Source organism: Rosa rugosa, chromosome 1, assembly GCF_958449725.1.
Source record: "Rosa rugosa chromosome 1, drRosRugo1.1, whole genome shotgun sequence".
NCBI classification, from domain to species: domain Eukaryota; kingdom Viridiplantae; phylum Streptophyta; class Magnoliopsida; order Rosales; family Rosaceae; genus Rosa; species Rosa rugosa.
This window is the reverse complement of record NC_084820.1, coordinates 8,439,548-8,466,022: the sequence shown is the minus strand read 5'-3', so window position 1 is coordinate 8,466,022 and position 26,475 is coordinate 8,439,548. Positions and strand designations below refer to the sequence as shown.

At 39.8% G+C, this 26,475-nt stretch overlaps 4 protein-coding genes and 1 pseudogene across 5 annotated transcripts; 1 reads left to right on the top strand and 4 right to left on the bottom strand.

Annotated features, from left to right (window-relative positions):
- Window positions 1-1,439: 1,439 nt before the first annotated feature.
- On the bottom strand, window positions 1,440-3,786 carry LOC133737753 (E3 ubiquitin-protein ligase RSL1-like; annotated as a pseudogene).
- Window positions 3,787-5,307: 1,521 nt separating this feature from the next.
- On the top strand, window positions 5,308-5,673 carry LOC133737679 (transcription factor TCP10-like). The gene has a single exon (XM_062165207.1). It carries the CDS (start codon window positions 5,308-5,310, stop codon window positions 5,671-5,673), a length of 366 nt encoding a protein of 121 aa, XP_062021191.1.
- Window positions 5,674-10,376: 4,703 nt separating this feature from the next.
- LOC133743207 (zinc finger BED domain-containing protein RICESLEEPER 1-like) lies at window positions 10,377-12,613 on the bottom strand. Of its 2 annotated transcripts, XR_009862998.1 has the most exons (3): window positions 12,020-12,613; window positions 10,804-11,686; window positions 10,377-10,722 (listed from the first exon to the last, which is right to left on the bottom strand). XR_009862998.1 is itself a non-coding variant. In XM_062171078.1 (2 exons), the coding sequence occupies exons 1-2, from the start codon at window positions 12,242-12,244 to the stop codon at window positions 11,150-11,152; spliced, it is 762 nt and encodes a 253-aa protein (XP_062027062.1). In that variant the 5' UTR covers window positions 12,245-12,613; the 3' UTR covers window positions 10,377-11,149. The 2 variants fall into 2 exon arrangements, 1 of the variants encoding a protein (XP_062027062.1); XM_062171078.1 differs by having other exon boundaries at window positions 10,377-11,686.
- A 6,680-nt stretch (window positions 12,614-19,293) lies between these two features.
- LOC133737606 (E3 ubiquitin-protein ligase RSL1-like) lies at window positions 19,294-20,118 on the bottom strand. The gene has a single exon (XM_062165153.1). It carries the CDS (start codon window positions 20,116-20,118, stop codon window positions 19,294-19,296), a length of 825 nt encoding a protein of 274 aa, XP_062021137.1.
- A 363-nt stretch (window positions 20,119-20,481) lies between these two features.
- Window positions 20,482-22,676, bottom strand: LOC133727146 (E3 ubiquitin-protein ligase RSL1-like). The gene is made up of 3 exons (XM_062154769.1): window positions 22,328-22,676; window positions 20,952-21,609; window positions 20,482-20,787 (listed from the first exon to the last, which is right to left on the bottom strand). Exons 2-3 carry the CDS (start codon window positions 21,542-21,544, stop codon window positions 20,703-20,705), a joined length of 678 nt encoding a protein of 225 aa, XP_062010753.1. The 5' UTR covers window positions 21,545-21,609; window positions 22,328-22,676; the 3' UTR covers window positions 20,482-20,702.
- Window positions 22,677-26,475: the final 3,799 nt, after the last annotated feature.

The following is a 26,475-nucleotide window of genomic DNA, read 5'->3' as shown; positions in this document are numbered from 1 at the left end:
TGATGCTTGATATATCTATTGTGAGGCTCCAGTTTGTGTTTTCATAATCAGCTGATGTATTGAAATTGAAGTGTAATTTTTCAGCTTTTAGTTATCTTGTATTCAATAGAATGGAGAGAAGCTGAACTTAGGTTTCAAACGTGCAGATTGCCAAGAGAGATGCATAATGATGGTGGAAAGACGAATGCAAAAAAAAATGGTGAGAAAACTAGAATAATTTGGAGGGAAAATTTATTGTTTTGGAGGGAATTCTGGGTTTTGTCAAATGAATGAGAAAATGGCGGGTGATCAACAGTGAATGGACTAGAATACCCTTGCTTTTGGGTGTGCTGTCAGTTTTTTATTCTAGAAATAGACTGAAGTAGAAAAGTGTAAGACGTGGTAATAATTCAGTGACTAATGTGATATATTTGAAACTTCAGTGACTAAAGTGTCGAATGTGTTAAAGTTCAGTGATCATTTGTGAAATTTTCCCTAGATATTATGAGATAATACCATGAATATCAAATTGTATTATTTCGAGATAATTACCAATCAGGCAACATTATGACCTCAAATTTAGACAAGGAAATTTATCAATCTTCGACCAATTTAACCTTTTGGCACAAGAACTATACTATACTATTCAAATAAATCCAGAATATGTGTATGATCCAAACTCTAGGTTACTTTTGCAAGTTGTAATTAATATGGTTTATGTTAAGAGATATTAGTAGCCTTTAAAAAAAAAAAAGATATTAGTAGATGATATTCTCGGAGGCTAACCAAACCACTAGGAAACAATGGCATCATTCACTTACATGATAATAGAGTGAGTGAAAATATACACTTTTTTTTTTGACAATTAAGCAAAATAAAAGACAAGCAAACATGAAAACGGATCATTTTGAAATAATATCATGTTGATATATGAAAACGGAAGTACAAAAAGATGTGAGAAATAAGGTTGCATAAGCCAATACCCCTATTATCCATGAGAGACAAAAAGTACTTTTTTTTTTTTTTTGAGAAGAATGAAGGAAATGCATTTAGATAGTTACAACAGGTATAAGTACAATGGATTTATCATTGTGGTTAATCCTCTACCTAAAAATTAAATCTAGGAAACATAAATGCAATCCTAACTAAATATGCATTGTCTGAATACATTTTGATTCACTAAGTAATCGTACACTTTTGTTCCTTCTCCTCCGTACTTCATCTTTCTCTATTCATCATCATCATCTTCATTCAGTACAAAGCAAAACAAACTTGTAATTCAGATAATTGAAATAAAAAACCAAAGAAACTCAATTACAAGTTAAAATTGTATGTGCTAGCCTTTCCACTCTCTCAAACAACTTATTAATGTTCTTCAATTCTGTCACCACTTCTGTGACATGGCCACGTAAGATTCTTTCTCAGTACGAGACAAGGATTTCCATTTTTCACTAGCAGCTTTACCGACGGCAGCGACCCGAACAGTTGTTAGGATGTTCCCCCAGGTACTTCTGTCTGATGTCCGCCACGAAAATGAAGAAGCCACGACGAATAGCGTCTGTACCACCTGCACCACCCCAGGGCAAGCTCTGCCCAGGGATAATATATTTACTTGAAATTTGCTGTCCACTTTTGTAGGAGAACGAATTTCCGCACCTACAAGAAACCCAAAATAGATAGAATTCACAACAATTAGAAGCGTACTGTACCAGTGATCGAAAGAAATCAATCTCAAAACCATGGAACTATACACTTCACATTTTTACAACCATAAAACAAAACAAAGAGTACTAGTTGTTATCTAAAACACCAATACTGTTTAAAACACTCCAAATGAATATTTATTATAATTTTACAGATAAAAGATGCAGTAGAAATGTAATTTGATATTCTGTGAGTAAGAGACAATGTGAGTGCTAATAACAACTACCAAGAGACAATTAACCAAGGGCACCAATTAATAAAATGAGCTAGAGGTACTGACCTGCAGTGTATGTTGTCGCAACCTGTCCATTTTTCCACATATACCCTACAGTTTGGACATCTTCTCCATTGATTATTCTGTGCAATGTTCATGAACATGATATCCTCCTTTTCCCTCTCATCCTTATTCAATTTCTGGAACTCCGTGCAGCCATGCCAAGGAACTTTGCATTGCGCACAGAACATTCTATTACAATTAGGGCACTCCGATTCCCTTACAACCTCCTCAGTTCCATCATCAATCAACATTGCCAAGCAGTCCTAAAAGGGACAGTAAAACCTTTGAGACCCAACAATTATAGCCTCACATAAAGCATTTCCCCACTTAGCATACACCTCAGGTGGCAGAATTGGACGACAATACTCAGGGTCTAGTGACCCTTTGCAATCAGGGACAGGGCACTTGATGCTTGTAATATTTTCTTGAAGTTTGGATCCCACGTAATTGTTTATGCAGTCCTCGCAATAAGAATGGCTGCAATTTTGGATGCCAAAGGACTCGTTGGCAGGCTTGTCATCAACACAAATTTCACAAACAAACGATGGCAAATCATTTTTGGTATTGGAATTGGAAGATTCCCCATTTTCGGTTTTTCTTCGCTTTCTGAAATGGTGTAGGAGGGTTGAAACCTAAGAACCCTAAAGTCATCATCTTCATCATTGTCGTTGTTAGAATTTGTGGCTTTGATACCACTGTTGGAATTTGGTGCGGAAGCTTTAGTAGTAGTGGGCTAGGACAATGTGTTTAGGACTTTAGTTTTGAGAGCAAGAATTTGGAAGAAGGAGTTAGAGGAGATGGTTGAGTAGTTAAAGCAGAGGAGGTGTTTTGTATTAGAACAGAGGAGTTTTTGATAATTGATGGTTCATTCATTAATTAACATCTCTTCATGCATATATATAGAAGGGGAAATGATCAGTTACTCAATTTCAGCTTAAAAATTGTCCACTTGCTCCACTAACAGTTTTTTAACCTCGTTTACCCAAAACACTCTAAGAGATTATTTCCCTAATACCCAATTAATTCTTTTTTATTTATTTTTGGGACTTTTTTGCCATCTCCTTCTTTCTCACTTAGAGGGAGAAGTCCATCCTCCACCTCGCCGGACTTCGGTGACCAGTGGCCGGCCGTCGACTCCGGTGATGAGAATCCGGCGACCGGTGACCGGAATCCCGAATCCGGCTATCGGATTCCGGCATCTGATTTCATTACCCCCCCAATAATACCCGGTAATCATATTATTGCCCCCCAGTAACAAGTTTATTAGGGATCAATAATTAATGAAAAATGAAGATGTTTATAATTTTGAAAGTCTTTATAGGTTTATCCAAATAAATAATCTTATTATTGCCTCGTAATAATCTTATTATTGCCCCATAATAATCTTATTATTGGCCCTTAATAATCATATTATTGACTCACAATAAACATATATAACTCCTCAAAAAAACTTTTTTTTTTTTCATTCTTCTTTTTTCTTTCCTTCCTTATAAGCCTTCTGCTCACAGTATACCCCAAAAAAAAAAAAAGTGCTCTAGGCACCTACCAAAGTGTGAGACCGGCTCTTTTTTCGCCGGTGCTTCCCCGACATCGATTTGGAGGCTGGGGTATCTGGGACGAGGGGATCGGTGGGATGGTAGAGCAGAGAGTGAATCACACCCAAGCCCTCGCTGGAATCCGAATTAGACTCACCGGCCACCGAGTCCGCTCGCTCCTCAAGTCCTTCGATCCGTCGAGGAGTCCGACTCCACCATCAACAGTCTGCCACCGCCGTCAATGATCTGGTCAGCGTCGAGTTCAGGGCTGTCGGCGGCGTAGAGTGCCATCGCAGGTTCGGAGGTGGACTGGAGTTGATGCGATCGTCGTGACGTTGCTTGGCTCGGCGCAATCTGACCCTTTATGGGTTGGATCCGATCGGAATTTTTCGATCTGCGTCTGGGCTTTTGATTCTGGCATGGGGAAGGGAATGGTTGGAGAGGGTGACATTTTTCCTCTGCACGGCGGGGATGGAACGAGGTGGACGACGATCCGGCGAGGAGAGAAGGAAAGTCTCCGGTGAGAGAAGAAATCGGTGAGGGGGGAGGAGAGAGAGAATAGATCGAAGAGGGGAGGGGGGGGGGAGAGAGAGAGAGAGAGAGAGGAAGATGTAATTTATTAATTAAAATAGGGGCAAAACTGTCAATGGATGTTAGATTGGGTAAATGAGGTTAAAAAACTCTTAGTGGAGTAGGTGGACAATTTTTAAGCTGAAAATGGGTAAGTGGTCACGACCCCATATATAGAACAAGTCCACCGACTTGTTCCACCGACCTTCCTCACCTTCCTCTTGACACTTCTAGATACAGATTTTCTAATTACATGGTACTTATGTGGTTAATTGTTAACCACAAAATTATACACTACACTAGAACTTACTAGATGATAACATGACTAGTCTAGATTAATCTAATTAGATTTGTACAAGTTCTAGATTAATCTAGATGACTAGAGAATAGAAACTATCAATGTGCATTACTGTTTTAACACTCCTCCTTAATGCACATTGATGATACTAATGTGCAATGACATATATCGGAGCATGCAATCAAGAAAGGTATATATATAATCTTATTATATGTATATATAGTTGCCCATGCAATTGATGGTAGCTGGACGTGAAAGAGATATAGTAGGCATGCAATCATGCTTGATTGTCATCAACAAGGAATATGATGTATATATGGTGGCTCATGTATGGTAATTAAGGAAGGGATATAGTGGACACGTGAAGCATGGCACAAGAAACAAGGCTACATATATATTTTGCAAGGGAAAAATTCACCAACGGTGTCTGGACACTTAGGGGGACTTTCAGAATGATACCTGAATTTACAAAGGTATCAATGTGATACCTGGACTCATTTTTTCGTATCAACGTCGTACCTACAACCAATTTCCATCACGGAGCCGTTAAATTTTGCACGTGCGATGCACGTGAGTTACTTAATGAAGACAAAAAGACCGATTTACCCTCAAAAGTTTTTTTTTTTGGTTTCTTTTCTTTCTTTCTTTATTCTTCTTCTTCTTCTTCTTCTTTTTCGGTTTCTTTATTCTCTCCTTCTCTCCTTGCCAACACCACCGCTTTCGGAGAACCCACCATCGAATATGCAGGAAGAAAAATAGGGGAGAGCCACAACAACCTCCACCACCGCGCAACGACGTCGTCCTCCGCTGCTTCTCGATTGGGTTTGGGGATAAGGATTGCTTCTTCCTCCACCGCCAGCGAAATCGTGGAGGCTCGAGGCCACATTCTAAGGGCCACCGGCCGGAAGGACCGCCACAGCAAGGTTTGCACCGCCAAAAGCCCCATGGACCGCCGCGTCCGGCTCGCCGCCCACACCGCCATTCAATTCTACGACATGCAGGACCGGCTCAGATACGACCGGCCCAGCAAGGCCGTCGATTGGCTCATCAAGAAATCCAAGGCCGCAATCGACGAGCTCGACGAGCTTCCGCCGTGGAACCCGAACTCAATTTTTGTTCAGACAACATCTTCTCTGACGGTGGGGATATCCGCCGCGCAGGACAAGCAGAACGCGAGCCTCCATTTCTCGATGGTAGAGGCTCTGAGTTCTTTGTCTGCTAATCGGCGAGGCGCAATGGTGGGTAGCAGCGGAGTGGCAGAGCTGGTGAATCAGAACAGCTCGAATTTTCTGCAGGCGAGGATAGTGTGAAGGCCGAAGTTGTTAATCTTTGTCTGCCTACAATTGCCTCTGATCGGAGTTGGGCTAGAGGCCGAAGTTGTCGGCTAGACCGATGAAGTTGCAGATGAGGATGGCGTGGAGGTGGTGTTGCATGTCGGGAACGACGGAGAGGATGGTGGGGTGGGATTGGAGCTGTGATTTGAGAGTGGAGGGCTGGCGGGGTTTGAGTTTCTGATCAATGGTGTATAAAAGGGGGTCGGAGGAGAGAACGAGAGTGGTGGTGGCTAAGTCGTCGGCGACGGCGGCGGGGATGAACTCGGAGTGAGCGACGAAGCCTCAGTGCACAATTTCAATTTGCTGTAGGATGTGAAGTGGGGGGAACCAGAAACATCTGCGGTGCATGAAGGTGGATTGAGACGCAGCAACGGTGTTTGATCGCCGATCGGCAGTGGGAATCGGACGAGCAAGATTATTTGAATCTTGATGATTCAAATCCGGGGAAGAAGAAACCAAAAAAGAAGAAGAAATAAAGAAAGAAAGAAAAGAAAAGGAAAAAAAAAAACTTTTGAGGGTAAATCGGTCCTTTTGTCATCATTAAGTAACTCACGTGCATCACACGTGCAAAATTTAATGGCTCGGTGATGGAAATTGGTCGTAGGTACGACGTTGATACGAAAAAATGAGTCCAGGTATCACATTGATAACTTTGTAAGTTCAGGTATCATTCTGAAAGTCCCCTAAGTGTCCAGACACCGTTGGTGAATTTTTCCCTATTTTGCAATTAAGTCTTGCTCGCGAAACATCAACAGGATATATATATATATACACATGCAATGCATAGGAGTCCTTGCGAAGTCGCGAAGATATATATGAACATATATACATGCATGGTGACAATTAAGGAAGGAGTACCAAGGTGGGCCACCATCCTATTCACTACCAATGAGGCAATGATATGTAAGCAATCCCATGCAATTAAGGTGGATGGATGTGGAACACATGGAAGGAACAGGGTGACTGAATTGCAATAAACAAGGTGTGTGTATATATATAATTATACATGATTGCAATGCGAATGAGTCCCAGCGAAGATATATTTGCAATTAATGCATATTTGCCTATATTCTAGCGGCGACAGAGAATAATTATTAATTATTGCTTACGATAGATATCAAATCTATTAAGAGTTTTGATTTGATTCAAGGCCAATAACTGTGGCCTAAAATTAGTATTTCATTCCTATTAGGAAGGAGAATCTATGAGTAGCCTATATATAGAGGCTAAAGACGATACAATGAGACAGAACTCTTCAATCAACTAATCGCACAGATTATCAAAGCCTCTCTGGAGCAAACCTACCTGCAACCTAGTTGCAACCCAGCGAAGCAAGGGTAACGCCCTCGCAACCCAGCGAAGCTAAAGTCATGCTTTAGCAAAACCCGTGTTTTCTCCAAACTTCCCAGTGATTGCTCTGCTTAGTCTACAACACTAAGTATCGACTCAGTGAACGCAAGAGATCACAAACAAAGCCCTTACCCGTAAGGCAAGAAGTCATTTTCCGAAAGGCATAGAAAAGAACCTTGTGACGAGGTTGGTGCTCTCCTCATCCACATCGTTTGATCAAGAAGTCAGGTCAAGGGATTCTTCGACGACTGCACCCCATGGTGCTGGCACGCCTGCGCACACGCTCAAAAGAGACAGTTTGCACCCATACTGGTTTTGGAGCCAAACAGATACTCTGAGCAATCTCATAGTAATTCAAGTCTTGATCTTGGAAGTGCCTTGGCGAATGTGTTCTCGCTCTTGCTTTCTTTTTCCATGGCCTTCCTCCAGCTTTCTTCTTCCATAGCCTTTCTTCGGCTTTCTTCTTCATCGCAACTTCACAACTTTTTGGTTGTGGAGGATTTGAACTCCCTTCTTTATTTGCTTGACGTGGTAGAGTCCTCGGCTGCTTTTTCTCTAGGCAAATATTTTTCTTCTTGACTTTTGCTTTCATGGCCATTTGTTGCTATTGGATGGGGAAATTTCTATTTTTTCATCCTTATTTTGAATATCAACCTTCTTTTCTTGTCAAATATTTTGCAGAAGTCTCCATGAAATAATATAGCATATCCATTTTCCATCATTTGTCCGACACTTAGGAGATTATACTCCAAGCTAGGAACTAATAGAACATCATTAATCTTTTTAGTTCCTAAATTAGTCGGGATGGAAATCGTACCTTTTCCTTTAGTCTTCACCATTTCTCCATTTCCTAGTTTCACTTGAGACTTTTGTGAAGTATCAAGTTTGGAGAAAATGGTTTTGTCTCTTGACATGTGATTGCTGCAGCTGCTATCCACGTACCACTTCTTGTTTTTCTCTTCAATCGCCGAGTGACATGCATAGAAGAGCTGCTCATCTTGCTCATTTTCTTCTGAAAAGTCTGCTCAGTGATTTTTCTTGAGGAAACAATTTTCCTCAATATGACCAAACTTGTTGCAGTTTCGGCATTTTGGTTTTCCCCGACAGTAACAATCTTCTTCTTGGTGATTATTCTTTTTGCAAATCCCACATGGAGGATAATTTCTTTTCTCCTTTATATCTTTTTTATTTGCCCAATATTTGGGTCTATCTCCTCCTCTAGAAAATTCTTCAAACTTCTTTTCTTTTTCATTTTTCTAAGATCGAATATTGAGTTTAGATCGGAATGCACTTTCTGTAGGATTTTCATTCAAACTACTCAATCTTTTCTCATAAGCTTCTAAAGAGCCTATCAATTCTGTCACCGAAATATTCGATATGTCTTTCGAATGTTCGATGGCAGTTACAATTATTTTTCAGTGAGGCTAATGAGTTTTTTTTCAACTACTCTAGTCTCACTAATATTTTCACTATAGGCTCTTAATTGATTTACTATTTCCTTTAACCAGGAATAGTAATCTTTTACGATCTCAGAATCTTTCATTTTTAAATTTTCTAACTCTCTCCTCATAGTTTGTAATTTGACAGAACGTACCTTTGTCGTCCCTTGAAACTCCTCCTTTAGTAGATCCCAAGCTTCTTTTGATGTGGTAGTAGGGCTGGGTTCGGATCGGTCCGGTCCGAAAAAGTTGAAAATTGAGACCGAAACCGGCGCTATCGGTTCGGTCCGGATCGATCTTTTGAGCATGATAAAACCGATCAGAAACCGACCCGAAAACAATCGGGCCGGTCTTTCGGGCCAAGAAACTTATTTTTCCAGATTTCACTCATTTCAGTCTTTAGGTAACTTGCTTCCAATTTTCATAATCCCAGATAAAAGCTATAAGCTAATGGAGCTGCACAAAACATCAGAAACTCTGCAAAACTGTAATACCCAGCATTGAGACGTTAATAAAAGAATCTGTGAGCCCGGATATCGAGCTTAAGTGACCTAGTTCGATAATTTATTTATCGATCTCAATAAACGTTAAAGCACTGGGAATATTTTCAAAACTTTTCACAAAGTGAAATCTCTAGTTTAAGAGTTGGATAACTAAGTACACGACACGACGAGTTCGTGGAAATTTTCGTAGAATTTTTCGAGTACCCGAGCTATTTATGGTGATTGTTCGAAGTTGTGGAATTTAAGAAATTAAATCAAGAAACGGAAAGTTGATGGAGCGATGTGAGCCATTGATCAACTCACCGCTTGATCAGGACCGTCCATTGTTAAATGGACCAATCTATTTACAGGTGTTGATCAGATCAATCAAGGAGGTTCTAGAATGGGGAGGGGGAGATAAGATCGATGGGAGGGGGAAGCACGTGGACTCTCGAGAACTCTCTACATCCCTCTCTAAGTCTCTTGATAAAAGGAGAAACTTGGGGAGGACCGCCTGATATCTCTTAGGGAGGAAAAAGGGAGAAAGTTCGAGAGAGAGAGAGAGAGAGGGAATAGGAGAGCTCGGTGCTCTCAGACCGAAGCACTCGCCGACCGAGGAAACCAAGCCACAACGCCGATCTCCGGCCACCGGTAGACGACGCTAGACCCCCTAGTTCCTCCGACTACTCGTCGCCGTCACGCCGATGGCTTGGATCAGATTTCGGAGAGAGATTCGAAGCTTTTCCGGCGATTTCTGACTTTTCCGGCGTCACCCCTGTGCACACCGGTCGACTCGCCTCCATCTCCGGTTAGGTATGAGATTGATTAAGCTGGGTCGGGGTGTTACAAAAACTGTGGTTACTGCAGAATTGCAGATTCACACAGACACACACTGCATAGTGCAGATTGAAGCAATTTTGAATCTTCCGTGAGTTGCAAATTTAATGCAAAATATGAAGTAGCAGTAGCAGACTATCCAAAGTTGCAAATAAGGCAGTAAAGCCATCCAATCCAACTATGCAAACTTAGCTAGTTAAGTCATCCAAATATGCACTGAAACTAAACCCAATAACTCAATAAGCCATAAACAGATAAACAGTCATAAACTCAAGTAATTAAACACGCTCAACTAAATCCATAAATAATACTACAATGCAGTTCAATATTTCAATCAAAAACCCATAAACAATCACTAGAATGCAGTTCAATAGTTCAATCAAAAACAACACTTATTAAAGTTTAAAACTTCAAGGCTTCAAGCCATGTCTTGCTTGACTTTTGAGTCTTGAACCCTCAACGACAAAGGCAGAAACCAAGAAGGCAGGAACTTCAAGAATCATGAGAGTGATGACACCATTGATTCAACTCATAGGGCTCCACCCTACATAAAAAAGGGGCAGTTGAACGCAAAAGAAAAATATGCAGAAACAATATTTGCATATCATCAGCTAACAGCTATATTCAAATGATGGTTCAAAACTTCAAATGTTCAATACTCGAAATCTCGAATGACTGAAATCCAATAATGCATAAATTCTTGGAAACTGACCAGCGATATTAGTATATTCCACTTCATATAGTTCTTTATTTTTTTGGCCTCTTGGAAACTGACTTTTTTTATGCTGCCGAAGCTCCTTGCTTGTTCATTGCTGGAACAACTTCTTGCTTTTTTGTTGATGGAGCTGCTCCTTTTATTCCTTTCCCTTTGGCAGCTTTGACTTGTGCACTATTTGCTGTGTCTTTAAGCACATGGTCTACGAAAGAAAAATTCACATTATCACGAAAGTGCAAACTGTAAAGTCATTAAACACAAAACTGAAATATTCCAATTGTACCTCTCTCAACTTCTTCATAGAAGTACATATCCTCAACTGTTGGAATATATTCGATGCTTTGAATGCTTTCTGACCTCAACCAATTTTGGAAGCATATCAATGCTTCAACTGTTTTTGCAGATAGTGAACTTCTAAATGGATCGATTACCCTCCTCCCCGTGCTAAAACAGCTTTCACTAGCAACTGTGCTTACTTGAATTGCAAGCACATCCTTGGCGACTAATGCAAGATTGGGGTACTTAGAACCATTAAGCTTCCACCATTGCAGAAGCTTCCAATCTTCATGTTCTGGAGGGTCTTCAATAGGGTCCAGCAAGTATCTATCCACCTCGTGTGACACCACAGTCTAATCTAAGTCTTCCAACTCTTGTTTCCAATCAGCTTGCATGGCAGCCATCTTCCCACTCATTTGGGTTCTTGAACTTTTTGTGCTAGAGCTGCCGGTACCACTTGTTGTAGCTTTCTCAGCCTCATTGCCACTTGGTCTAGTCTTTTTGGTGCCCAAAGATGATGAATACAAGTCTGTGAGGTTCATCAACAATTCCTTCAGCTCGGCAAACCTATGCTTGATTATTGCAAGATCAAGTTTAAGCCATATTCTACATACCCTCTCAAAATTGCGAAGCTTGTATCGAGGATCTAAAACCAATGCCACCAAAAGCAAGTGATTCATGTCATCGAGGATTGCAAAATATTTTTTAAACTTGCTCCTCATCTTCACTGCCATATCAAACAAGATCCGTTCTGTATTGCTTCCATTACACATCTCAGGTCGGTCGAAGAGGTCGTCAATCTCAGCTTCAATTGCCATGATATCATGGAATGATTTCTGAGCTGTGGGACTGTTTGTGGCCGATATCCTCACTGTCACATCATAGAATACCTGCAAATGTACCATTATAAAAAACATGGAATAATTAAAGTAGCATGAAACTGCAAAAAATAAAACAGAAATGCAGAATTGAAAAGAGAAAACTGTAAAACTGAAAACTAAAATGCAGCCACCATAAAACTGAAAACTGAAATGCAGAAAATGTAAACTGAAATGCAGAACTGTAAACTGTAAATGCATGCGGAAGCAGCAGAACTGTAAACTGAAAATCAAAAAATGCAGAACTCAAATTTATTAAAGAAACTGTAAAGTGTAAACTAAAATGCAGAAACTTAAATTACAAAACTTAAATGCAGAATTGAAAAATGGTTGATTAGTGATTACCTTGAGGAAATTGACAAAAACAGTAGCTCTTTCCCAATCAGTTTCTATGGGTGGCCCTACCCTTTTCATTTTGTCTTTTGTTATGTTTGCAGCTTCTGTTTCTGCCCCTTCTAACCACTCATCATCCTCAACCTCTTCCTCATCAAAATAACCCTTGTAATTCTTGTCTTCCTCTTCTGCCATGTGTTCAAACCCTTTCCGAAGCTCAAGGGCTACATCCAACATTAAGAAGGTGGAATTCCACCGAGTTGGCACATCCAATATGCACACCTTCTTGCAATCTGTTAATGCTCAAAGTCCGGCGGTAGCCGAAGCTTCGTTTAACGCGGGTCCGGTGGGCGGACCGCTACTCTGTGGACTTGGTGATCTTCGCTAGCTGTCAAATGAAAGACAGGGCGTCAGAGGGAGACCGCGTTGGGCGGTCTTCACTTCTCCGATGCCTAAGTCAGTCGATGCATATAGACAGCATAACAATAAATGAGTAGTAAATGTGTAATTAATGAGGAGAGAGGAGAGAACCTTTTATAGGTGAGGAGAAGGCTGATCTTCTCCTTGTTTTCGATGTGGGACTGATGTGCTTCAGTTCCCAGTGTCAGGAACTTCTGATGCTATCTTGGCACGGCGCGTGGCGGCGCGTCGGCGGTGATCTGGGGGCAATCCGAGGATCAGGCAGTAGCCCGCTTGGCTGTGTATCCGTAGGCTACTCCTTTGGCAGGAATCAGTACCTCTGGCGGTACCATGAGCGTAGCTCATTATAGCTAATTATGCTTGCAAATGCACATGTATGTACACAATCCAATTGTTCAATGGCAACACATCGCTTAAAAACATCAAGCCTTGTAGACGAACTCCTAATATAACGAACTGCATTTCTAATCGAAGCCACAGATTTATCCATCATTCTTAACCCTGATTTCACAATCAAGTTGAGAATGTGAGCTAAACCCCTCACATGAAGCCACTTGCCTCCTAAAACAGGCTGTTTTTTCCAAGTCAGCATCTTTTTCCTAATGTAATCGATAACAACTTTGTTTGCGGATGCGTTATCCACCGAAATAGTCAACACTCTCTCGATTCCCCATTCAAGTAGGCATGTTTCCAGTAGCCTTCCTATGGTGTTCCCTTGATGATTAGAAATTACACAAAAGTTAAGAATTCTTTTGTGTAAATTACAGCCACCATCTATGAAATGAGCCGTAACCACCATGTAATTTATGTTTTGCACCGATGTCCACATATCGGTGGTTAAATTAACACAATGGCTAGCTAGCTCCTGCCTAAGTTTCTTCTTCTCAACATCATACAACTTCCAAAATGTGGTTACAACTAATCTCCTAGAAGGAGACTTAAACCTAGGACATGCAACTTTACAAAACCTTTGAAACCCTTCCTTCTCCGGGTGACTAAATGGCAGCTCGTCTATTACTATCATCTCAACACAAGCTCTTACGCAAGCATCTTGACTAAATGCCCTCATAGTTAAAGAAGGTTCATTCAAGTTCCCACCAGCTACAAACACTTGTTGAAACTCTTCCAGATCTATCCTACCAGGGTATTTTTTACATACAACCTCTATATGCCTCTTTAAGCTGTTGGTGCCATTATCATATGGATTACAAGCAAGGTCTGTAGAACAATACCTGCATTTGGCCCGCTTGGTAGTCCCAACCTGGACCTTCTTTCCATCTTTGAACTCATACAATGGCTTGTCAATCTTCTCATAGTGCTCCCATACCATCAAACGCTCCCTCGACCCTGTGGATGTACTCTTCCTCGGTCTCTTTTTGGGTTTTGGTGATCGTGACGATGTCATCGTAGATAGAGTATCAGTACTTACAGTTGCACTAACGACAACATTCTCAGCAATTTCTGTGTCGGGATCAGACTTGGAATTGGAGTTTGCATTACTCGATTCCAAATTTGAATTGGGTTCGGAATGGCTTAAGGATTGAGATTGGGTTTGTGGTGTGTTTGCAGTGGATAAATCCATGGGTGATCGACACTCGAGAGTCAAGAGTAAAGAAGAACTGAAGAAGTGAAGAAATGAAATTAGGTGATCGTTTTCTCGAACTGAAGAGGACGGCTTGGAAAATGGAAATTAGAATGGGGTCTTTAGGTCGAAGACTGGAAATGAAATTGGGTAATTGCCTGCAAGTGAGTTTAGGGTATCCTCTATAGACTCGGCTGATAACCAATTAAAATTGGACACGTAGATAAGTACGAAGAATCGGTCCGGATCAGTCCCCTGAATATGGAAACCGAGCCCGACCCGAAGAACCCTTTAATTAGTTCGGTTTAGCCCGAACCGAGAAATTCAGCTATCAAACCCGACCCGAATGGTAGGTTTCGGTCCGGATCAAACCGGTTTCTCGGTCTCTCCGGTGAAAATGCCCAGCCCTACAGTGGTAGCTCCCATGATTTTTGAAAATTTTGTATCGTCCACCGCTTGTTGGATGGCAAAAAGAGCACTAGCATCTCTTAGTTTTTCTTTCTTTTCTTGCCACAACTGCTCCACCGTCGGATTTTCTGGAGTTGAGAATCATTTCTCTACTATGTCCCATAGATCTTGACACATGAAGAAGGTTCTCATCTTGATACGCCAAAAATCATAGTTTTCTCCCTTGAAGATGGGAAGAGGAATAGATGTTTGGTTGGAGGTGGAGGTAGACATGGTGGAAGACACAAATCAACGCCCCAAATAGATGATCGAACAAGCTCTGATACCACTGTTAGAATTTGTGGCTTTGATACCACTGTTGGAATTTGGTGCGGAAGCTTTAGTAGTAGTGGGCTAGGACAATGTGTTTAGAACTTTAGTTTTGGGAGCAAGAGTTTGGAAGAAGGAGTTAGAGGAGATGGTTGAGTAGTTAAAACAGAGGAGGTGTTTTGTATTAGAACAGAGGAGTTTTTGATAATTGATGATTCATTCATTAATTAACATCTCTTCATGCATATATATAGAACAAGTCCACCGACTTGTTCCACCGACCTTCCTCACCTTCCTCTTGACACTTCTAGATACAGATTTTCTTAATTACATGGTGCTTATGTGGTTAATTGTTAACCACACAATTATACACTACACTAGAACTTACTAGATAACATTAGGGGTGGGCATAAATGACCGAAAGACCGAAAAACCCGGAGGAACCGATCCGGACCGGCCGGTTCGGGTCAGGTTTTAGACTGAAAATAATTGTTTTCTGGCCGGTTCGGTCCCAAACTCATTCTTGCCGGTCCGGTCCCGGTCCCTGACTTTTGCTGACCTTTTGGACCGAAGAACCCGAACTTGACTATACAAGTAATATATTTTTTATTTTTTGTACTTATCCTCTCCACTCCCTCTTTTGACGTATCCTTCTTCTTTATTCTCTCTCCACTGCGTCTTCTTTATTCTCTCTCCACTGCGTCTTCTTTATTCTTTCTCCTTCTTCTTCTTTTTTTATATTTCTTTTATTCTTCTTTATTCTCTCTCCTCTGCATCTTCTTTCTTCTGTCTCCTTCTTCTTCTTTTTTTATATTTCTTTTATTCTTCTTTATTCTCTCTCCTCTGCATCTTCTTTCTTCTGTCTCCTTCTTCTTCTTCTTTTATATTTCTTTTATCATTCTTCTCTCTCCTTCTTCTTCTTGAGTTCTTTCTTTCACGATTCCCCTCCTCTCCTCTGCTTCTCTCTTCTTCTCTCTTCTTCAGTTCTTCTTCTTCCTTACCCAGTCAACCCCAAGCCCCCAACTTTGCTCCTCCTCCAAAAACTAGAGATCAGCCAGTCCATTATTCCTCATTTCCTCTACCTCTTGCTCTTCAAGTTCAACTTCGGCGCCGTCATCGTGCTCGTTCTCTTCGTCCTCCTCTGCTGCCGTCGCTACAGTCACCGCAAGTCGTGCACGACATCAAGAACTAAAAGAACCCACGATCTTTCTTCTCTTTTCCCAGCAATCCAAATCTCTTCTCCCTTCGATTTTTCAAAGCCAAAAACCTTTCTGGCTTTCTTTTCTTATCAATCTTTTTTTTTTTTTTTTTCAAAGACGGGTTAGGCCCGAAAGCCCGAAAAAACCGGCCCGCTTGTCCCGGTCCGGGTTTAGCCCGGTCCCTATTCTCTGGAACTGCAAGCCCGGCCCGAAAAAAAAAAGCCGGTCCCGGTCCCGGTCCCAGCAAATCCAGTGCCGGTCTGGGACCGTGCCCAGCCCTAGATAACATGACTAGTCTAGATTAATCTAACTAGATTTGTACAAGTTCTAGATTAATCTAGATGACTAGAGAATAGAAACTATCAATGTGCATTACTGTTTTAACAGTCGCCATAACAAAGATCGATGAAGTTGACTTCAGGAATGGTTGGAGAAGGAGTGGGTTCGCTCTCATCTGAGATTGCTTTGGACTTGTCCTTACGGGAAATGGTTGTGGAGACTGGAGAAGAAGGCGTCATCTTCAATTTTCACAGTGTCAATATGAGACTGAGAATCTTTTTCCTCGATTAAGGTTTTCTTGCTTCTCATTTTCACATGCTCCAAATTTGGTCCTTTATTTACTTGGAGAAACCCCCACAAGTATAAAACTCCGGTCCTTCTTTACTCGAAGAAACCCACACACAACTATAAAACTGAAAGTAACGCTAAAAGCCTTGGTCAATTAAGATTCTTTTACACAAATTGCGGATGCAATCTTGATCCAATTGTTAGTGCAATGTTTATTTGATTGGCATTTCCTAAGAGCAACAACCAAGAGTCATGTTTTCATGTAATAACTTTCTATTCTTGGATCCTTAGAAGAATGGAATGCTTCAAGCTTCATGCACAACTCTCATCATTCAGGTATGTCTTGCATACATGTGCATGCTTGTAAAGTTGTTAGGACTGAACTTGTCTTTAAATCCTATTGTAGGATGCAAAAATCTTTTCAATCCTAATGTACTGATATGCGAATTTTTGGAAGGTTTTATCCAAAACATTCAAACTTTCTTAAATTGGTTTATGGGCTTTTCCTTTTAAACGTCTGATTTTAATCCATGGATAAAAACCTCTTTTGAAAAGCCTTTCCGTAGTAGAAACCCTAGGAGACCCTAGTTCATTCATATCTTATATATATATATATATATATATATATATATATGTGTGTGTGTGTGTGTGTGTGTGTGTGTGTGTGTGTTTCACGTTGTTAGGGTTTGTGCACCAGAACAGAAAACATATTACTGCTACGTTTATAAAGAGCTTTATGATCTTTCAACCTCAGAAAGTATTGAGCCAAAATTGTTGAGAATTCTTCATGAGCTGTTCCTTGTTTAGCTCTTGAAGGACTATCAAATCCCAAAACTTTTTCTGTCAAAAAGTTTTCTGGTTTTATGCTTCATGTGTGTTGGTAGTTCATGCATGATTTGTGCCTTGAGGTGATTGACAACCGAGGTGAGAGTTGTGCCATCTCAAGATTGACAAAGGAGAACAAAGTCGCTGATTTGGAAGTAGCAAAGACGAGGAGACACCGCTGCCCACTAGATTGGTTCTAGTAGATGAGTTGTGTAAGATCTTTATGTACTTTCATATTCATATAGTGGATTGTTCACCGGCATAGTGCCCGCAGTTGTTTACCTCTTTGGAGGGTTTTACTGCGTCAACAGATCTTGTGTTATGTGTGATGAGTTTACTTTGAATGGTTTGGCTAATTGAGTAAAGCATAACATCGTCAGACTTATTGAGATTGATCTGCAGTTTTGTTTAGGATTCAAGTTGTGTTGCTATCCTGTATTAAGATGCGAACTGGCCTACACTCCTAAGACTGATTCCTAAGTTGACATATTGATAAGTTTCGTTAGTTGGAAAAATACATATCCATTCTGTAATTACACCAATCCTCATTGAAATTTGACTTCATTTTCAATAGACCACCGATAAAGGAAATGACATGCGAATCTTTACTTTCCGATCCTTCTGGAAATTAGATATCTATACTTTTTTTTTTTAATAGAATTATCTATACTCTTAAATATAGAGATTGTCAGTGAGCTGTGACTTATTGGTAAGTTATAATTCCAACATTATAAAGGTCATGGATTCGATTCTCACTGACATATGTAAGGGTGAGGTGGGCTAATGGTTTTTAATAAATAAATAAATATATAAATAAGAGATTGTCAACCATAACTGAAAATTTAATGTAATTATCCCCTAAATATTAAAATATGTAAGTCTTGTTTCTAGCGAATCTTCTAAGTACCAAAGGAGGATTCAAGCTATTGTAATCTGTGATCATTGTTCAATGAGTGATCTATTTCTATGCACCACTGGGTACTACCACATGTTCTCGTTTTGTATGTAGATGGTAACGGAAGGTTATATAATGGTCATTCAAGTTTGAGATGAATGAAAATCAGAGACTTTTTGTCTCTTAATTCAAAAAAAAAAAAAACAATTAATTTGGGAAAATGATCGATCGACTTTCTAGCCAGTTTGCGACTGCCAGTCTGCCATCACAAAACGAAACAAACTAGCGTTTTTACCATTTCATTCATGCCCCTACCCACCAATCATACATCCGATCTTTCTCAACAAAAACCAATCAAACTAAAGTACTATTCCAATTCAATTTAGGGTAGAAAGATAAATCAATGACCACTAGCGAGCTTTGCTCCTTTTCATGGGGAAAAACAAAAATGAACTACTAGCTTTGAAAGAATATAGCACTAGTAGTAGAAGACTTGATAAGACATGGAGTGCATCCAACATCATGCAACTAAAAATTAGAATTTTGATACCTTGAAGGAACCAAAGTTTAGCCGAATACATAACCCCAATCTAGAAAATAACCAAATATGGTTATGATAAAAGTTGAATCAAGATGGAGAGATATATCATAAAGCAAACAGGATACCACTATACATAACGAGGATAATCAGCAAAGACCATATGGGAGGTAGCAGAAGCCTTGAAACTCAGCCCCTTGGTGTTCGTTTCCTAATCTTTATATCTATAAAATAGCGAGCTCAAATGAAAAAGAACATTGCTTCTTTAAATCTGTCATACAGATATTGCTTCCTTAAATTTGTTCGGTACCGTAGGAGAAACAAGTTCCGCACCTGCAAGCAACTCAAAAGAAATTGAATATCAGAACAAATTTAAACAGTGTTGAGTAAGTAATCATTGAAAGAAACTCAGAATTTAACTCAAAACCAATTGACAATGTGAATAAGTCGAGGTCTCTTATGGTCTTAGGAGGTTAAACAAGGAAGAAACAATGAAATATATGTTACATGTGTATGACAATATGGTGAGTGAAAATGGATAATTCAAATCAAATGAGAAACTGACCAGCACCGTATGGAATCGCAACCATGCGTTCTTTCCACATAGAACCTACACTTTGGACACCTACTCCAATGCCGCTTCCGAGCAAGGTTCCTCAGCATGATATCCTCCTTCTCCCGCTCATTCTCATTCAGCTTCTGAAACTCTTCGCATTCAATCTCGGTGTGCCAAGGAACCTTACACTGCGCACAGAACATTCTCTTACAATTAGGGCACTCCGACTCTGCTACAACCTGTGTCCCATCCTCAATCAACATTATCGAGCAGTCCTTGAAGGGACAGTAAAATCTCTGAGACCCAACAATCATAGTCTCACGTAGAGCGCTTTCCCACCTCTCAACCACTTCAGAGGGCAGCATTGGACGACAATACTCGGGGTCTAGTGACCCTTTGCAATCAGGGACAGGGCAATTAATGCTTGTAATGTTCTCTTGAAGCTTGGATGCCACGTAATTCTTTATGCAGTCTCTACAGTAAGAATGGCTGCAATTTTGGACGCCAAACGACTCGCTGGCAGACTTGTCATCAACACAAATTTCACAAACAAAAGTTTCCGGTTCCTTAGAATTGGAAGTATCGAAATTTGAAGATTTTTTATCTTGTGTTTTTCTTCGCTTTTTCCTAGACTCATCAAATTCTTCATTGTCATAAATGAAGTTAACAGGAGTGGTTCGAGGAGTTGATATGCCGTCATCTGAGCCCTTACGATAAATTGTTGTGGAGAAAAGGGCATCCTCTTCATAGTTCACAATCTCAATATGAGTCTCAGAAGCTTTGTGCTCCACTTTGGCTTTCTTGCTTGTCATTCGTCACTCCACTCCAAAGCCCTTAATTACTCCCTAGCTAGGGTTTTACAGTGACCTTTCGAGTATATACAAAACTAAAAGAAGCCCTGCGAGTATAAAACTGAAAAGAAACCTTAGTAATATGGCTAACTACTACATAGGTCAATTAAATTAGGATTCTTTGTACAAATCCCTATTACATTTGATTACATTCGTAATCGATATGAGTGAAAACCAATGACAAAGAACTCCATAGAGTCCTATTCAGGTACTCAATTGATAGGTATATATGCGTTATTTCCTCGTCCCAAATCCCAAAACTAATTCCGGGCCTCAACCCCTCGGACAGTCGGACCTTAATTGTAAACACATACATCTTTAAAGTACTGTATTAACGATAAACATAATTTTTCATTCATACGTACCCTAACAATTCATTCGATCTTTCAATAAAAGTTAAAGCGACTAAGGATAAGTTCTACAGTACATGCATGCATTTTGAGATAGTACAGAAATGTAAATTAACTAAATAAAAATTCCGACCGTCGAAAGCCCTTGATTGTGCAACAGCGCCTGCATCAATCTCTAGTATCGCAAAAAGGGAATTACTGCTTACAGCTTCGACATCGAGCGGTATGGGAATCTAAGGGAGCTGTTACGCCACAGTTGTAACAGAAGGCATATCCACATCTGCAACAATTTCAAATAGAAATTTTTCGGTGATAGCAATCAAACTCTAATAATTAAGAGGGCAAAATTTGCTACTCAAATTAGGCCTGTGAATTTCCCAAGTGAAAACAAGTATGAAGAAAATCAAGAAGCAAATAGCATAAGATTAAGGTTTAACTGATCACCTGCATTTCATGTAAGAGCAACCATCAGATCTTTCAACATAGTACTGGCAATTTGTACACCTCCTCCATTTTTTCTTGTCAGCGAGGTTCCTCAACAAAATATCTTCATTTTCCCTCTCATCTTTATTCAAGTTCTGAAACTCTGTGCAGTCAATCCCGGCATGCCAAGAAACCTTACACTGCGCACAGAACAATCTCCTACAATTCGGGCACTCCGATTCTCTCACAACCTCTTTCCCATCATCAATTAACATCGCTGAGCAATCCTTAAAAGGACAGTAAAACTTTTCAGACTCAAGAACCAAAGCTTCACACAATGCACATAACCACCTATCGAACACTTCTGAGGGGAGAATTGATTGACAGTGCTCTGGCTCTAGCGATCCTCTGCAATCAGGAACAGGACAGCTAATGCCTGTAATGTTCTCTTGAAGCTTGGAAACCACGTAATTGACCACACAGACCGTGCAATAAGAATGGCTGCAATTTTGAATCCCAAACAACTCGTTTGCAGACTTGTCCTCTACACAAATCTCACAAACTGGATCCTTCTTCGAATTGGAAGCTTCACCTTCCATGGTTACAAAAGACATAAGAGATAGAAATGAGTGTCGGAGGATTTCTTAGGATTGAGATCGAGTGATCACTCAGAACATACCTGCACATGCCAATAAATTATGGATGAAAACATACATTTGCTGGAAGCACATAAACTATTTAAGGATACAGACAGTATTAACCAGCATGCTAGCTACAAAAGAGAGGAGAACACAAAACCAAGCAAACATGCATAAAGAAAAACCAAGTTAAGAATTACTGAAACACAAAATTAGATGGCCATTGTTGCAGCATTGCAAATGAGCAAAAACTTATTTGCAATAAAGCATTGAATTTATTTCCAAAAAAAAAAGGATAAAGCACTAATTGAAGCGACCTCAATTTGTATTTCTTAAAAACTAGTAAAGAGCGAACATGCTTCACATAAAACCAAGACTTTTGATGAGCAGAATCAAATAGGATATGTATATAACAATAACCAGAAAAGCCATTTGTATAGAGTGCTCAACAGAATATGAATCGACCAAAATACTCTGATAGCATAAAATATCTAAAATAGTTGAATAAAATTAGTATATGGACTAAATGCACAACCATATTAATCGATGATAACCATATTTCTTGACCTCAATCCACATAAATTACCAGTTATGAATCTTCAGAAAAAATAAGAGAATTGCAATCCAAATTTCAAAGACATACCCATATATACCGCCCTAAATCAAGGGTTTATGCTATGAATTAAATTCAATTTCTTGAAAATTGTTGAAGTAGAAGTTATTAGGTTCAAGAAATTGAAATTGAACAAAGGAACTTACAGTAGTACAGTAGCATTAAATTGAAAGGACGCTGTTGAGGGTAAGATAGATCTTTCATGCAATTAAGCTCGCATGATTATGAAAGACGTACGCCAAACATAGGTTCTTCTCAGATCTAGTTTGCAAGAGTCATACTTTGGTCGAGTGTGGTCGATCTGGGTTTGAACTTTGAACAAGACTGGGATTATATTGAAAGCTTGCTGCACTATGATGGGTATTGCTGACAAGAGATGTCCTAGAGCCTAGACGGGCAACAATTTACAATATTGGAAAATGAACAATAGCAATGCCATACCTACAACTTCAGCATCGGGCCACCCACACTCATAACAACTCACCGATCCCATTAATGGTGACAAACTATTCTAAAAACCCACTCTTTCCCTATAATGGCCCAAATCGGTGTTCTATGGGCCATTTTCTAGTAGTGTACGTGATCCTTTCAGAAGCACAGATGGAAAGGCTATTAGTAAAAGAATACATCAAGACCAACGTTAAACATTGGAATTCGAAAAGACTCGTTTACAATTCACACATGCATGCACCAACAAAAGTTGGTCATCGTCAAAACCCAACATTCATGAATCATGATGAATGCATTAGATATTGGAAGTTTGAACGCAAAAAGCATCTACTTAAAATTAATTTTGCCCTTACATATCATGTAACCGTTGATTGTATTAGAAGCTGCTGAATTATGGATTATGCCCATACTTTTCCCTAGTTTAGGGATTCCTTGTTTTAAGGAGTTGTGTTGTTTACCTTTTCCCTAGTTTAGGGATTCCTTGTTTTAAGGAGTTGTTGTCTTTAGTTTGTGGTTTTCAGCCACTATATATAGTCGTGTACATGTTTGGTAAAAAAACATATATACAAAAAACACCAACATTCAAATTTCAACATGGTATCAGAGCAGAAATTCTCATAGGACCTGCATCTGTATTGTTCTTTCAAGATTCTCGTGTTCCTTTATCATTCTCATTAAGATGACAGAAGGAGAAGGTTCTCTCGTTGCAAAGACAGAAAGCCCAGATGGGAATCCAAATCAGCGTCTGTGCTCAATGCTTCTAAATGAGTTCAACTACCTTCCTTGGTCAAGAGCCATCACTCTAGCTCTTGGTGGAAGATCAAAGCTCAGTTTCATCAGCGACAAAAACAACATCCCAGATGCCTCATCAGCTGAATACGAAAGTTGGTTATCCAAAGACCAACTGGTTATGTCATGGCTTCTTAATTCAATGGAGCCAAAACTTGCTGAAATCTTCAGCTATTCAGAATCATCTCGACATCTTTGGGTTGCTGTCAAAGATATGTATGGCAACCTAAACAATGCAGCAAGAGTGTTCCAACTCAAAAAGGATCTTGCAGGGATTCAACAAGGTAATCTCTCATTTGTTCAACATCTTGGGAACTTAAAAGCCAAGTGGAATGAACTTGATATGTATAGACCTCACACCACTGATGCCACCATATTGCGGAAAAGAGCTGAAGAAGATAAAGTGTTCCAACTGCTTGCAAGTCTGGGATCTGAATATGAAGATCTCAAAAGCCATCTTTTGATGAGCCCTGAGCTTCCTTCATTCACAACAGTATGCAACTCCATTCAACGTGAAGAAGTGCGTAAAAAGGTGATGAATGTAGACACTAGTGCTGGAGGGTCAGAAGCTAGAGCATTTGCTGTAAACAAAAGTGTCACAAGCGACAGAACATACAAGGGCAAGAGGCCAGATCTGAAGTGCACACATTGTGAACGCATTGGACGAACTGGTATAGGCCACACAAGAGTGAGATGTTGGATATTGCATCCAGAACTGAAACCTAAGTTCAATGAGGAACAGAAGAATCAAAGAGGCAGCATTCAGAGAACCTCTTACATCTCTAATTCAAAGGCAAACTTCAGCAACACTTCTGAAGATATTATGAACTTCACGTCCAATCCAATAACTCTCATAAATGAGTTTGCTACATATCTTCAAAAGAAGCAAGGCAGTTTAGACAGCAATGAAAATGGAAGCACAACTGCTATGCTTGGAAAGTTTGCTGGTTTTCTGGCAAAATCAAATATGGCTTCTTCAAAGGATATACCAGGTATTATTTGTGCCATTTCCACTGCTTTGGATGTCAGTAAGAATCATGATTTTTGGATAGTGGATTCAGGTGCCTCTGATCACATGACAAATAATTATTCCATATTACATGATTTTGAAACCTAGTCAAAATCTTCACATGTCTCAATTGCAAATGGTAACAATGTTCCCATCTTAGGAAAAGGAAAATTAAAGCTTTTTTCAGATAGCGTTGAGTCATTTGCATTATTTGTACCCTCTTTTCCATTCCAACTCCTATCTGTAGGAAGGTTAACAAACTTGTTGGATTGTCTAGCTATTTTCTCTCCTTACAATGTTGTGTTTCAGGATCGAGTGTCCAAGAAGAAGATTGGTGAAGGGTTCTTTCTAAATGGCTTGTACTACATATCAACTTCATCAAGTTTTTCAAAGTGTTTTCTAACAGAGTCCAAATCTGCAACACAACAAAAATTGTGGCATAAACGCCTAGCTCATCCATCCTTTCATGTTTTGTCAATGTTGTTCCCTAGTTTTTGTAAAGTCTCCCATGAATGTGAGACATGTCATATGTCAAAGTTTACTAGATTGCCTTTTCAAATCTCTCAATCTAGAGCAACTCAGCCTTTTGAGATTGTACATTCTGACGTATGGGGACCAGCATCCCTAGAATCATTTGATGGCTATAGGTTTTATGTCACCTTTATTGATGATTTCACTCGAACCACTTTTGTGTATCTTTTGAAATTCAAGAGTGAAGTCTTCAAGTGTTTCCAAGATTTTCATAACCTTGTCACAAATCATTTTTCCTCTAAAATTTGCATTCTAAGGTCAGACAATGGCACTGAATACACATCCAAAAGCATGACTGATTATCTCAGTGCTCAAGGGATTATTCATCAAACTAGTTGTGTTGGAACACCACAACAAAATGGCATTGCAGAACGCAAAAATAGAGATTTACTTGAGAAGGCTAGGGCCATAATGCTTCAAACAAATGTTCCAAAAAAATTCTGGTCTCAAGGAATTCAAACTGCAGCTTACATTATAAACAGATTGCCTAGCAGTGTGTTAAATTTCAAATCTCCATTTGAAGTTCTAAAAGGTCGAAAAGTTGACATAGCACACCTTCGAGTATTTGGTTGTACGTGTTTTGTACATATTCAATCAAATCATCGGGATAAGTTTGATCCCAGAGCTGTCAAATGTGTGTTCCTAGGGTACTCATCTACCCAAAAGGGCTACAAGTGTTACAATTCAAAGACCAGAAAAATATTTGTTTCAAGGGATGTTCGTTTTGATGAGTCTGACTCTTTCTTTCAGTTATCTGATAATGAACCTCAGGGGGAGCATATTTGTGAGTTGTTTCCCATACCAATTCCTGCTGAAGTTGCAGTAGACACTCCTAGTTCACAACAACCAGTTCAACAATTTGTGGATACTGAAGAGGTACATGCAGACTCTGACACTCAAGATCATCAACAAGAGGTGGCACCAAACACGTCTCAACCTCGAAGAAACCCACCAAGGGTGAGACATCAACCAACAAGACTTCAGGAATATGAGACTTACACACCACGTTATCCTCTTGCTCAAATTGCTCACTCCACCAGTACCTCCTCTCCTCACAATGCATTCCTCATCAAGATTTCCAAAGAAACCGAACCAAGGAACTTTGAAGAAGCAAATCAATCATCAGTTTGGAAGAAAGCTATGCATGATGAACTCAAAGCTCTTGATGACAATAGAACCTGGAGTATAGTCAAGCTTCCCAAAGGGCAGAAAATTGTAGGGGCAAGATGGATTTACAAAATCAAGTTCCACTCTGATGGTTCAATTGAGCGACATAAGGCAAGGTTAGTAGCTCGTGGCTTCACTCAAACCTTTGGTGTTGATTATAAGGAGACTTTTGCTCCGGTTGCTAAAATGAACACAGTACGAGTTTTGTTATCTGTTGCTGTGAATTGTGGCTGGTCTCTATACCAAATGGACGTCAAGAATGCCTTTTTGCATGGGGATTTAGAAGAAGATGTGTATATGAGATTACCTCCTGGACATCCACGTGAAAGTGAAGCTGGAATGGTGTGC